The following is a 12,806-nucleotide window of genomic DNA, read 5'->3' as shown; positions in this document are numbered from 1 at the left end:
ACAAAAGATGCTGTGACAGGGCAATGGAGCTGGGACAGGGGTGGTGGAGACAAATGCGGACATTCTGTAGAGGACTACAGCACCCTGCATTATGGTGCCCCTTCTTTTGACTCACTACCTTCAGTGGAATCTGTACTGCCCACTGATTCTTCGTGCACATGGATTCTTGGAACAAAGGCTGAATCGTGTGTCCAGGTAAGCACAGAGTGAAAACAGAAAATGCTTACCTAGACCAAAAGCAGAGGACACCTGGCTTATAGTTGCATCTTTATAATAAATTTACCAGGGATATGTGCGTGTGTGTACTTAAGCTAGCTTAAATTGGTCTTGGCAACGTGTAAAAAACAGTCTTGACTCTTGAATAATACAACAGCACCATTAGTCTGTATTGTTAATGGCTTTTAATAGGTATCTGAGCAATATTTCCAGTGAACCATGCCTTCACTTCATCTGGATTGTGATGAGTGACCAGGAAACCAAATCCAGAGAGCATGGATCAGACCATCTGGTAAGGGCACAGTGCTATCTTATTGCCAACTATCAGGATCCAAGGGGGAAAAAAAAATCACAAAATATTTAAGCTAGGAGAAATCTCGGCAACTGTGTAGTTCAAGCTGAGCATTTACAGATAAGGAAAGTGAGCCCCCAGGGAGGTGGAATAAGGGAGGCTCCAGTTTAAATTTTGCTTTCTCCAAATAAGACCTACTTCCCATCTTCTGCATTAGCTGCTTTTATGATCACAGTTCTGTGTCAGGGAGTCCTAACTTAGTTTAGAGCAGTGTTCTGAAGATGTCATCCAGGGACTGCTGCCATTTGTTAACTAGTTTGTGTTATGCATGTCTGTGTTGTGACAACTTCCGTATTTCTGGCAGTGGAGCTGGTTGCTAACTTAGGCTTAGCATTTAATTGTGTATCAACATGTTGGTGTCAACTCAAAACATCATCCTTCTCTTACGGAGTACAGTGTGTTGCTTTACTAGGCGAGTTCACAGGGGGGTCTGTGCTCTCCCTGTCCTCCTACCCCTCTTCCCACCAAAGTAATCTAGTCAATGAAGTTTGGCAGATATGGTTTTAGAGATCACCACCACACATCACTAGAGCAACTATAGTTACCATGTTACAGAAAATTCCTTAAGCTAAATGAGGATCGGGGATTTAAAATAAAAGGGTTCTATGGTTCACTTTTCTTAGCTCTCACTTTTTATTGCTATTAAGTGCACAGATGGGCTAGAGGAGGCCTTTAGCAAATGGTTTGGGAAGATACCCTGTTCCCTCATTTCTAAACATCATGGGGCTTTATAAACTCGTGTGTTCAAGAAATGATACAATTAATACTATGTGTAAATATTTTTCTTTGATGGTTCACATTCATTAAGGAAACTGATTATCATTAAGTTCATATTCATTAAGGAATTCTTTTTAAAAATAAAAAGGTTGGGTGGTCAAAGTGCCACAGTTTCCCATTTAACTCTCTACCCCACCCATTTCAGTTCTGTCTCCAATCACAAGAATAAACTGTAATGTCAATATTATACTTAATGTTTCTCTCATCTGTGATGCTAAAAAGCAGAGTAAAAGAAAAAAAAAAAAGCCTAGCTAAAAAAGAGATCTCTTTTATAAGTCTATTAGAAAGGGAGACCCACTCTAGGTTAGAATTCTTTATGGGCGGCAAGTAAAATTTCACCAGAGGTAAGAGGTCATTGCCAAACACACTTAGAGGGGAAAAGCTGGTGGCAAAACAAAGCTGAGACTGGGGTTTTTCGTCAAAAATGGCCTTCTGTTTCAGAAGGGATGAATAGCTCATCACTCAGCTTAATGCCATCCTGAGAAACTTCTAAAAGGGGTGTGAGGGTCACAGTCCATGTGTTAAGGGAAATCATGGCCTGTTGTCAGAACATCTGCTTCTGAGTCCTGTAGCATGGGCCCAATTTTTACACTGGACTGCTCAACTCTCAGACAAATCAAGATTTAGAAAAGTCATGATAATTATGAAACAAGTTAGGATTTTAAAATATGGCCCCCAAATAATAATTCAATGTCACTAAATTTTTGAGTTCTGTTCTTGAAATAATAAACAACAGTTCAAGTATAGGGAAGCACAACTGAACAGAATGGATAGAAGAAAGAAAAAGAGGGCAAAGGAGAAGTAGTAACATAATTTCCCTTCTGTAATGCCAGGTATCAGTAGTGGGTTCTTACCAACTTGTATAATATGCCTCTATTTTGAACCTTTTTAGACAACCCTGCTTAGTTCCATCCTCTAATGGCAACTCCATGAGTGTGGGTTTTTGGTTTTCCACTTCTGTGTCTCCACAGTCTAGGATAGCACCCAGTATACATGAGGTGCTCACTAAGCATTTGCTGGATGAACCAGATGAACTTAGCACCAATTCTGACTTCTGTCTGCATCTCTAATTCTACTCAAGATGTGTTTGGAGCCAATGCTGCTCAGATTTTGGAGGGTCATTGTCAAGAATTTGAATCTTCAGTGGTGCTCTTTTGAGATAAAGTCCTTCAAGAAAGGAGCAAAGAGCCTCCAGCTGATTTGGCTAGGAACTCTGAGTGAGACTGTTAACAATCAGAAGATTTTCAAACAAACCAACAAAGTGTGTTTTCTCAAGTTATAGGCTATGCACACACCTTTGAGTGGGTGGTGAAATAGTGTTTATTCAAATTTATATTACAACTACTATTAATTATTTGCATTAGGATGTTGTCTCTTGTTTTGTGAATAAATAAAGCCAAGGGACAATGGGGCTCTCAATAAACAGAAGGAAATTATAAGCCTGTATGTAACCATATCTACTCACAGAGTTTCTGAGCTGCTGTGCTTTATAGCACCTTCACTTGCATGGCATGGCCCAGCCTTTTCTAACTGATATGCATTTTCCTTTCTGAGCCTGGTCTATCAGCCTGTCCATTCGCATGTTCAATGACACTAATAGCAGCGTCAGCTCCTTTATAACCTAGATATCGATTTTGTTAAATAGATTTTAGTTCATCATCAAGCAGATAAACAATAACAATAACAATTAGAGCAAAAGCTATCATTCTTGAATATTTACTATGTGCAAGGCACTGAGGCATGGTGTCCTATCATTTCACCTACACAACAGCTCCAAGAAGCAGGCACTGTTTTCCATACTTTATAGATTAATACTGCATTTCAGTTCTGTTGTGCTTATTTGACATCTTCATAGAAAATTATGGTGGTATAAAAGGCCTTGAAAATCCCCTGCAGTTTAAAATGGAAAGGATGAAGAAACGTTTATCATGCAAATGGATGTGAAAAGAAAGCTGAGGTAATAACACTTGTATAAGACAAAATAGACTTTAAAACAAAAATGGTAACAAAAGGCAAAGGACTTTATATAATAATAAGACAACTCAACAAGCAGATATGACAATTGTAAACACTTATGCATCCAACATGGGAGCACCTAAATACTTAAAACAGTTAATAACAAACACAAAGGAAGTAATCAGTAATAATGCAAAAATAGTAAGAGAATTTAACACCCCACTTACATCAATGAACAGATCATCCAAAAAGAAAAATCAACAAGGAAATGGTGGCTTTGAATGACACATTGGACTAGATGGATTTAACATATATATAAAGAACATTCCATCCTAAAATAACAGAATACAGATTTTTCTGAACAGATTCAGAACAGATAACATATTAGGCCACAAAACAAGTCTCAAGAAATTAAAAAAGATCAAAGCCAAACAATACGTTTTTTTCTGATCACAATGCTATGACACTAGAAATCAATCACAAGAAAAAAAAATATAGAAAGAGCACAACTACATAGAGGTTAAACAATAAGCCACTAAACAATGAATGGGTCAACCAAGAAATCAAAGAGGAAATGGAAAAATACATGGAGATAAATGAAAATGAAAATACATAATCCAAATCTTCGGGATGCAGCAAAGGCAGTTTATAGAAGGAAGTTTATAGCAATGCAGGCCTACCTCAAGAAGCAAGAAATTTTTCAAATAACCTAACATTACACTGAAAAGAGCTAGAAAAGGGAGAATGAAAAAAACAAAAACAAAAACAACCAGTAGTGGGAAGGAAATAAAGATTAGAGCAGAAATAGATGAAATAGAAACTAAAAAACACAACAGAACAGATCAATAACAACAAGAACTGGTTCTTTGAAAAGACAAAAAAAAATTGATAAGCCAGATTCATCAAAACAGAAGACTCAAATAAACAAAATCAGAAATGAGAAAGGAGAAGTAACAACTGATACCACAGAAATACAAAGGACTATAGAAGACTATTATGAAAAACTATATGCCAACAAATTGGACAGCCTAGAAGAAATGGATAAATTCATAGGAACATATAATTTGCCAAAACTGAAGCAGGGAGAAATAGAAAATTTAAACAGACCCATTACCAGTAATGAAATTGAATCCATTAAAAAACAAAACAAAACAAAAAAAACCTCTCAACAAACATCTCTCCAGGACAGACAGCTTCACAGGTGAATTCCACCAAATAAGATCAGGTCATGATCTCAGAGTTGGGAGATCAAGCTCCACTTCAGGCTCCATGCTCAGCATGGAGTCTGATCCAGATTCTTTCTCTCTCCCTCCATCCCTCCCTTCACTCAAGCTCTCTCTCTCTCAAAATAAATAATTGTTTTTAAAAAAAGAATAAACCTATCATGATGAGCACTGAGTAATGTATGGAATTGTTGAATCACTGTCATGTACATCTGAAACTACTATAACTGTATATTAACTCTATCAGAATTAAAATAAAAATCTTAGTCAAAAAGGAAGTTCCCATTATGATAAAATTTTTTTATAACTATTTGTGATGATAATGTTAACTAGGATTACAGTGGTGATCTTTTCACAATATTTATAAATACTGAATCACATTGCACACCTGAAGCTAATACAATGTTATATGTCTGTTTACTTCATAAAAGGTCCCCTTGATCCCAAGTGGTCTATTTATATAGCCCCCCAACCAAAGAAGCTATAATAACTAAGATGGCTTTCCTTTTTAAAATTTGGATTATATGATTGTTGAAATTATAAAATCAAGTCAATTGGCTTTCATTGCACAGCAACTATTGCTACTGGCCACATAAGTGACATCAATGAATGTTTACTGGCCTTCCCGATTTAGTAGCTCTATACCCAGAGGCAACTCAGGAGTTCCCTGGAGAAGGAGTGGAATAGTAAACCTGTGTTTAAGTCCTGACATTGCCACTTCTTAGCCATGTGAACCCGGGCATACAGGTTTAACCACTCCAGGCTGTTTTCTCACTGATAAAATGGGAATAGTAATTAATACCCGTCCCTTACATACCACTTGTGAGAATTAAACAGGATAATGCATACAAAGGGCTTAGCATCTTCCTGGTACACAGAAATTAAATAGCCTAGTTCAATCCTTTCTTAAAAAGGCTTCTGAGTATAGCCTCTCCCCATCCCACCCCCCCAAAAAGTTACCTGGAAAGCTTAACCATCTTACCGCAAACGCACGCTTGATGGAGGGCACGTTGCTGAACGCGATCACTACCGGAATGATGTCAAGGGCACTGAATTCCATAGCTGCTGCAGCAATGGTCTGGGCATCGGCAGACTGGCCGCTGCTGAAGAAGGTGGCGATTCTTCTTGTGTGAGCCCCCGGAAGTGTTCGCTTGAAGACATTCCTGGAGATAAACCTCATCACTTTGCCGATCTCCCTGCTGTCTGAGGACCTCTCGTAAGGAATAGCTTCAATCTCCCTGAGGAGCTTGTTCTTCTTGTAGGCGTCTGAGAAGCGGATGAGGTGTCGGGCGTGAGAGGTGTAGGTGAGGACGGCGATGCGTGCGCCCACCGGGCAGCTGCTCTCCCGGATCCTGACGCCCCTCACCAGGGAAGACATCAGCTCCTTCATGCGCTCAAATTCCTGCTTGGTGACATCTCGAGACTGGTCCAAGGCAAACACCAGTTCGGTGGGATGCACGGGGCATTCTGGTTTTCCTAAAAGGCAAGAACATGTTCCTTATGTCGCATGCTTATTTAAAAAAAATAAATAAATAAAGATACATGGAGGGCAAGGTAATTTTTAATGTTAAATATGCAAATATTTAAACCTTAAATAAGCATTAAATACTAAAATGAGCAGTTGAAGTAGTCAATGTTTAAATCTTGAAGGAAAATGCTATTTTAAAGATTGAATTTGCTCTTTTAAATAAAGCCCAAGAGAAAGTATCATTCAACTTGAGTTTTTATGTAATTTGGAAGTTAATGGCCAAATTCCTTTGAAGTATCATTTGAAATAATCAAATGGATATGCCCTTTTACTTACAGAAATTGGATCACTGGTATTATGTTCATTGCTGGAACTTTATACAGTGAGCTAATCTAAAACATACATGTTTTTACTTAATAAGGAAATGTAACAGGAGTTGAGAAAGGAATGGGTCCAAAAGTTCTGTTAATGATCTCAGAGAGATTAGAAGAGAATGGATGTTCCAAACATGGAAGAGCCCATCAGGGGGCACCTGGTTGACTCAGTGGGTTAAGCCTCTGCCTTCGGCTCAGGTCATATTCTCAGAGTCCTGGATTGAACCCTGCATTGGGGTCTCCACTCAGCAGGGAGCCTGCTTCCCCCTCTCTCTCTCTGCCTGCCTTTCTGCCTACTTGTCAAATAAAATAAATAAAGAAATAAATAAAACCTTTAAAAAATAAATAAAATAAATAAATAAAATAAATACATAAATAAATAAAATCTTTAAAAAAATTTTTTTTCCAGTATCTTTTAAAAAAAATTTCTTTACAGTGTAACAGTATTCATTGTTTTTGCACCACACCCAGTGCTCCATGCAATACGTACCATCCTTAATACCCACCACCTGGCTCCCCCAACCTCCCACACACCCCTCCCGCCCCTTCAAAACCCTCAGATTGTTTTTCAGAGTCCATAGTCTCTCATGGTTCACCTTCCCTTCCAATTTCCCTCAATTCCCTTCTTCTCTCCATCTCCCTATTAGCAAGACAGGAAACATGTGTTGGAGAGGATGTGGAGAAAGGGGATTCCTCTTACACTGTTGGTGGGAATATAAGTTGGTGTAGCCACTTTGGAGAACAGTGTGGAGATTCCTCAAGAAATTAAAAATAGAGCTTCCCTATGACCCTGCCATTGCACTACTGGATATTTACCCCAAAGATACAGATGTAGTGAAAAGAAGGGTCATCTGTACCCCAATGTTTATAGCAGCAATGGCCACGGTCGCCAAACTGTGGAAAGAAGCAAGATGCCCTTCAGCGGATGAATGGATAAGGAAGATGTGGTCCATATACACTATGGAGGGGCGCCCGGGTGGCTCAGTGGGTTAAGTAACTCTGCCGTCGGCTCAGGTCATGATCCCAGGGTCCTGGGATCGAGCCCCGAATCAGGCTCTCTGCTCAGTAGGGAGCCTGCTTCCTCCTCTCTCTCTGCCTGCCTCTCTGCCTACTTGTGATCTCTGTCTGTCAAATAAACAAATTAATTAAAAAAAAAAAGAGTTGCATATACACTATGGAGTATTATGCCTCCCTCAGAAAGGATGAATACCCAACTTTCGTAGCAACATGGACGGGACTGGAAGAGATTATGCTGAGTGAAATAAGTCAAGCAAAGAGAGTCAATTATCATATGGTTTCACTTATTTGTGGAGCATAACAAATAAATAAAATCTTAAAAAAAAATAGCCCATCAGATGTAGAAAGTAGGTGCTACAGAGATGTGTTAGAGACCTGACCTGACTATGCACTAGCCCTGTTACCTTGTCCCAGCAACTTATCTTCTCTGGGCCTCACTTTGCTCATTTGTAAAATGCCGGTCCTAAGATTAGCCACTGCTAAGCCCTGTATTGAGGATTCAGTGAACTAACACAGGTAAAGCACTTAGGACAACAGTGCCTGGCACACAACAGGTCCTCGGTTAACGTTAGCCATTATTATTACAGACTTTTTCATTGTGATGACTATGCCACTTAAAAGAATGAGGAAAGCTTTCAGGGATATATTTTTATTTAGTAGTTGAAAAGGCAAGTTTAATCAATAAATATACCTATTACATAGAGAAACTGAATTGGTAAACTTGAGTGTTAAATGTAAATTTCAGACGTATTTATTGATTCCAATTCATTCATTCTAATCCCGGTACCCTGCATTTATCACAGTTGACACTTCATATTTGTCTGATTATCTGATTAATGTTTTCCTCTCCAGGAAGTGTGAAGACGGGGACTGTGTCTCTCTGGATCTGCCAGATTATTAGTTCCTGTCATTTATCAGGGTTCTAATAAATGCTGACTGAATGAAGCGGCAACAAACAAAGGACAGTTCTTTTGCAGCAGGTACAGGGAGAATAAAACTTTTATTAATGGGGGAGAGGCCTGGTGTGGAGATATAGGTTGGTAAAAGGAAATAAATCTTAACGATGAACTTCTCTTGAAGGGGTGCGTCCTCTCATTCAGATGCCAGCAAATCAGATTCAGAGATAATAAAAGCAAAATGAGGCCTACCAGCTCTTGATGAGAACTCAGAAACTCAGGTTTTTTGAGGCTGGCCTGGGCTGGTCAAGGAGTGAGTCCTCTGCTGTGACCAGCTGAGCTTTGCCCCCATCTTGATGCTAGATGATTATCTCCTTCTGGTCCTGGACTCTGTGACCTAACAGGCTAAAGGACCAGTAAGGATAAATATTTAACCCTAAACCAAACTGTGCATCTCAGTGGAGACAGGACATATTTTATTAGCCTCTGAGTCTCACTCAGAAGGCTCAGCAGATGTTAAAAAAAATTGAGGTCATGTCAACTTTACAATAAAATGGAAGTATGACTAAACATGAAAGTGTTTCTGCCAGCTTTTTGTTTGGGCTGTGATTTACATATGGGAACACCACCACAATAAGGCAGCTTCAGGTGCAATTTGGAGATAAAGGGAAGAAAAAGATTCACAGCACTGGCTGAAATATGAAAAAACACAAAGTTTCAGGAGAAAGTACCTAAAGAGTAATTCAACTTGGAATTACTTGGAAAACACATGTTCTGAAATCTAGCAACCTGCCAGGAATAAGAAGATTCTGAAGAACGCTGGGCCGGCTTGTGGTGGTACCTAGCAGTTCTTCCTCAAGGCACAGATGACCACACAGAGGCCTGATCTGGCCCTGTGGCCATACACTGTACACTGATGGCTGCTGCTTGGCACAGAGCAGGTGACAACAGGATAGAGAAAGAGAAACCGCCGACATGTACTTAAAGCACAGCACTGGCAGCCCTCTCCTGGCACCACCACATTTGTCTGAAACACCACTCCCTCCTGACTACTTCTCTGGCCTTTAAACTTATGCTCCCCTACAATCTACTTTTACACAATGGCCCAAGTAAGTGCTCAAAAATTGTTCATCAGCTCATGTTCTTCCTTCCATACTTTGAATACACTTTAATACCCTCTCCTTCCAGCTTGAATACAATCCACCCTCCCTATTTGAACCTATTTTGAATCAAGTTCAACTTGACCTGACTTTGGCTTGCTTCATTTTTTCACCCCCCAATCTCCCCCTCCCCCATTGGACTTCCATCAGTTCCTATGCCTAGATCTGTCCTGCAGCATGGCCTTGCACTTGCTGTTCTTTCTCCTGGCTCATGTAAAGCTGGCTTCTTTTTATTCTTCAGTCCAAATGCCAATGTCACTGTCTCAAAGAGGAGCCCTCCATCCTAAAGCAGCTCTTTCCTCCCCTAACATTATTCTGTGACAAAGCCTCCTGTTTCTTTATCTCCTTCACAGCAAGGATAGGATTCCATATTTCTTTGACGTGTTTATCATCTGGATCCTCTGCTAGAATGGGAGCTTCTGAGGACAAGAATTGTGTCCATCTTATTCAGCCCTGTGTTCACGGTGCCTAACATATAATATGCTTTTTTTTGTTAAAGATTTAAAAAAAAATTTATTTATTTATTTGAGAGAGAGATGGTGAGAGAGAGTATGAGTGAGGACAAAGTCCGAGAGAGAAGCAGACTCCCCGTGGAGCTGGGAGCCCGATGCGGGACTCAATCCCAGGACTCCAGGATCATGACCTGAGCTGAAGGCAGTCACTTAACCAACTGAGCCACCCAGGTGCCCTAAAGATTTTATTTATTTATTTGACAGAGGGAGAGAGAGATCACAAGTAGGCAGAGAGGTAGGCAGAGAGAGGGGGAAGCAGGCTCCCTGCTGACCAGAGAGCCTGATGCGGGGCTTGATCCCAGGACCCTGAGATCGGGGCCTGAGCCGAGCATAAGGCAGGGGCTTAACCTACTGAGCCAACCAGGCTCCAACCATAATACGCTTTCAATAAATATTTGTTGAGTGAGTGAGGATGCAACCAGAGGGTGTGGATTGATGGGTTTAGACAGAAGGGATAGGATGTAAAGGTTTAAGAGGGTAGCTGTTGTCACATCTAAATTCATAACCATTAGGCTACAAATACAATAGAGAAAATGAAGGGAAGGAGACAATTATTACAAAAAAACCAACAGTAACATTAATAGTAATGTTAGTCATTAGAATATTAATAAAAAAATCAAACTACTTGGTTGAGAAACAGCTGTGAGACTCAGCTAAAGCTGTGTAATTGACTGGAGGCAGGTCTGCGCTACCAGAATGAGGCAGCAAAAACATCTTAGATGAAATTTATATCTTTTGGCAGGCAACACATTGTTTTAACTTGTCTTTCCAGATGTATGACATTTTGGAGGTTGATTATGACTTGATGTAAATAAAGATTACTCACCATGTCCGCCAGCTGGGGGAGAAGAACAAAGGAGATTGGGTTATTATTTGGTAGAAGAGAGTTTAGTACTGTGTAGGGAAATCATGGCAGAAGCAGCTCTGCCCTGTGTGCTTTTTGTAATTGACTCAAACACCGAGGCAACAAACAGGAAGGGTCTGAAGAAAATGCAGGTGGATCCCAGCATCTTGGCAAAAACAAGACAGGGTGGGAGAAATGGGACAATATATAGCCATAAATCAGTAGCCTGCCACCAACTGTCAGAGGGAAAGAACCTTTGCCTGGGAAAGAACGTTACACTGCAGAGAGGTGCACTGAATTTGGAAAGGTTAAAAGGACCTAACGTCTCTTTATTCTCATTTTTCCCCATGTAGAGATCTGTAGATATTGATTTTATATACATGCACGTATATAGTCTGATAGGTATTTGTGTGTGTGTGTAAACATGATAGGTGGATTTACTCTGAAGCAGATAAAGCATCAATAAGCCTTAGGCCTGCATTGTCCAATACGGAAGTCACTAGCCACGTGTGACTATTTAAATTTTAATTAAAATTAAATGTATTAACTTCAGTTTCTCAGTAGCACTGATCACCTTTCAGGTATTCAAAGTTACAGGTGGCTAGTGGCTACTATACTGAACAGTGTGGTAGAACACCTCCATCACCACAGGAAGTTCTGCTTTTGACTTCTCACTTGCCCTGTGCAAGACCCTGAGAAGGGACCTAGTAGTGTGATCATAAGATTATGTGCTTTTACAATAAGCAAAAGTTGTTGGCTGTGATTTCCTTTATTGTTCTAAACAACCTTTTCTTTTGAAATAATTTTGTACCTATTTTTTGGATTTGTGATTTTGTACCGAGCCTCTCAAATTATAAAAGACTGGGTCTTATCACATTGGTCTACCTTTGACTCATTATAGTTCCCATGGCTCTAATGTCAAAAAGTAAACTGTGTTAAGTCAGCCCAAAGCAACAGATCTTCATTACTTAACACATATATTTTGATTTTCATCATGGGAGGTTCCATTATGGAACAAATAGAGCTGAGATCAACACTGCATCCAAACTTTAAAAAGTCTGTGGCTTTGAGACCAAAGCTCTCTACAGAAAAGGGCTCCAAAATCATTCATGGTGTTTATTTGGGAAGTCATTATACATTTGCAAATAAACACTAAATAGTCATTTCTTTGCTCATCTTGTATGTGGAATTCCTTTAATGGTGCTAACATATTTTGATAGAAGATGCTGCTAGGAGTCTTAAAGCAAATTCAAAAGAGCATTTGCCAAAATAAATGCCTTTTTGCTTTTAGAATTGGGAGAGAGAAAAAATATGCAGGCAAAAATCAATAATATTACCAGCAAATCAATCATTCAATGAAAAGTAATCAGGCATACCTTTGTAGAAAAGAAGTAATAAACAATAAACTGAAGTAAGTGACACCTTGTATCACAGCTAGCTTTCACACCAGGTGAATTCAATCCTGTGTTATTGTCTGGTGTTAATCATTTTTAGAAGTTCAGTGTGACTCTCCATTGATTGATTTCACCATCAGAAGAGTTCTGACCTCATACCTCAATTTCCCTTAGGTTGAAAGCCCTAGACATATTATTAATTAGTGTTTGGAACAGGTTCCAATAGACATGAGGAGGGCAGTCAGAGAAGGCATTACTAGTCACCGATCTATGTTGACTCAAAATATATGCAGTGACATTTCTAATATTAAGAGATTGGTTGGTAAATAGTCTCAATTCTGAGGGCAGAATTCACTGCTCTTCTTCTATGAATGCTTTAACAACTTGGGTGATCAATTTAAGCAGGATACTTACGGCTGTGGTCCCGTACATACTGAATGAGTTCACACATCTGTAGTTCAAAAATAAAACAAAGAATTAACCGACCGACTGCCAGGTCTTCAAGTCTAAAAATAAATAAATTTAATGGAGTACAGAGCATTCTGTTGGAATCAGGAGATACATACAGAAAACGAAGCCAGTCCTCTGGCCCCTTTCACACCCTAGGAGAAAAAAAG

General features: G+C 39.5%; 1 protein-coding gene across 2 annotated transcripts in view; it reads right to left on the bottom strand.

The window, feature by feature from the left end:
- COL6A6 (collagen type VI alpha 6 chain) overlaps positions 1 to 12,806 on the bottom strand; it is a 140,369-nt gene that overhangs the window by 19,847 nt on the left and 107,716 nt on the right. For both annotated transcript variants that reach the window (XM_032332854.1, XM_032332863.1), the window contains exons 30-33: positions 12,756 to 12,791; positions 12,604 to 12,640; positions 10,778 to 10,789; positions 5,507 to 6,000 (exon numbers count right to left, since the gene is read on the bottom strand). In XM_032332854.1, coding sequence (XP_032188745.1) covers positions 5,507 to 6,000; positions 10,778 to 10,789; positions 12,604 to 12,640; positions 12,756 to 12,791 — 579 coding nt within the window. The remainder of the gene's footprint in view (positions 1 to 5,506; positions 6,001 to 10,777; positions 10,790 to 12,603; positions 12,641 to 12,755; positions 12,792 to 12,806) is intronic.

The sequence above is a fragment of the Mustela erminea genome, chromosome 1 (genome assembly GCF_009829155.1).
Source record: "Mustela erminea isolate mMusErm1 chromosome 1, mMusErm1.Pri, whole genome shotgun sequence".
Taxonomy (NCBI): domain Eukaryota; kingdom Metazoa; phylum Chordata; class Mammalia; order Carnivora; family Mustelidae; genus Mustela; species Mustela erminea.
This window is presented reverse-complemented; position numbering and strand designations above follow the sequence as displayed.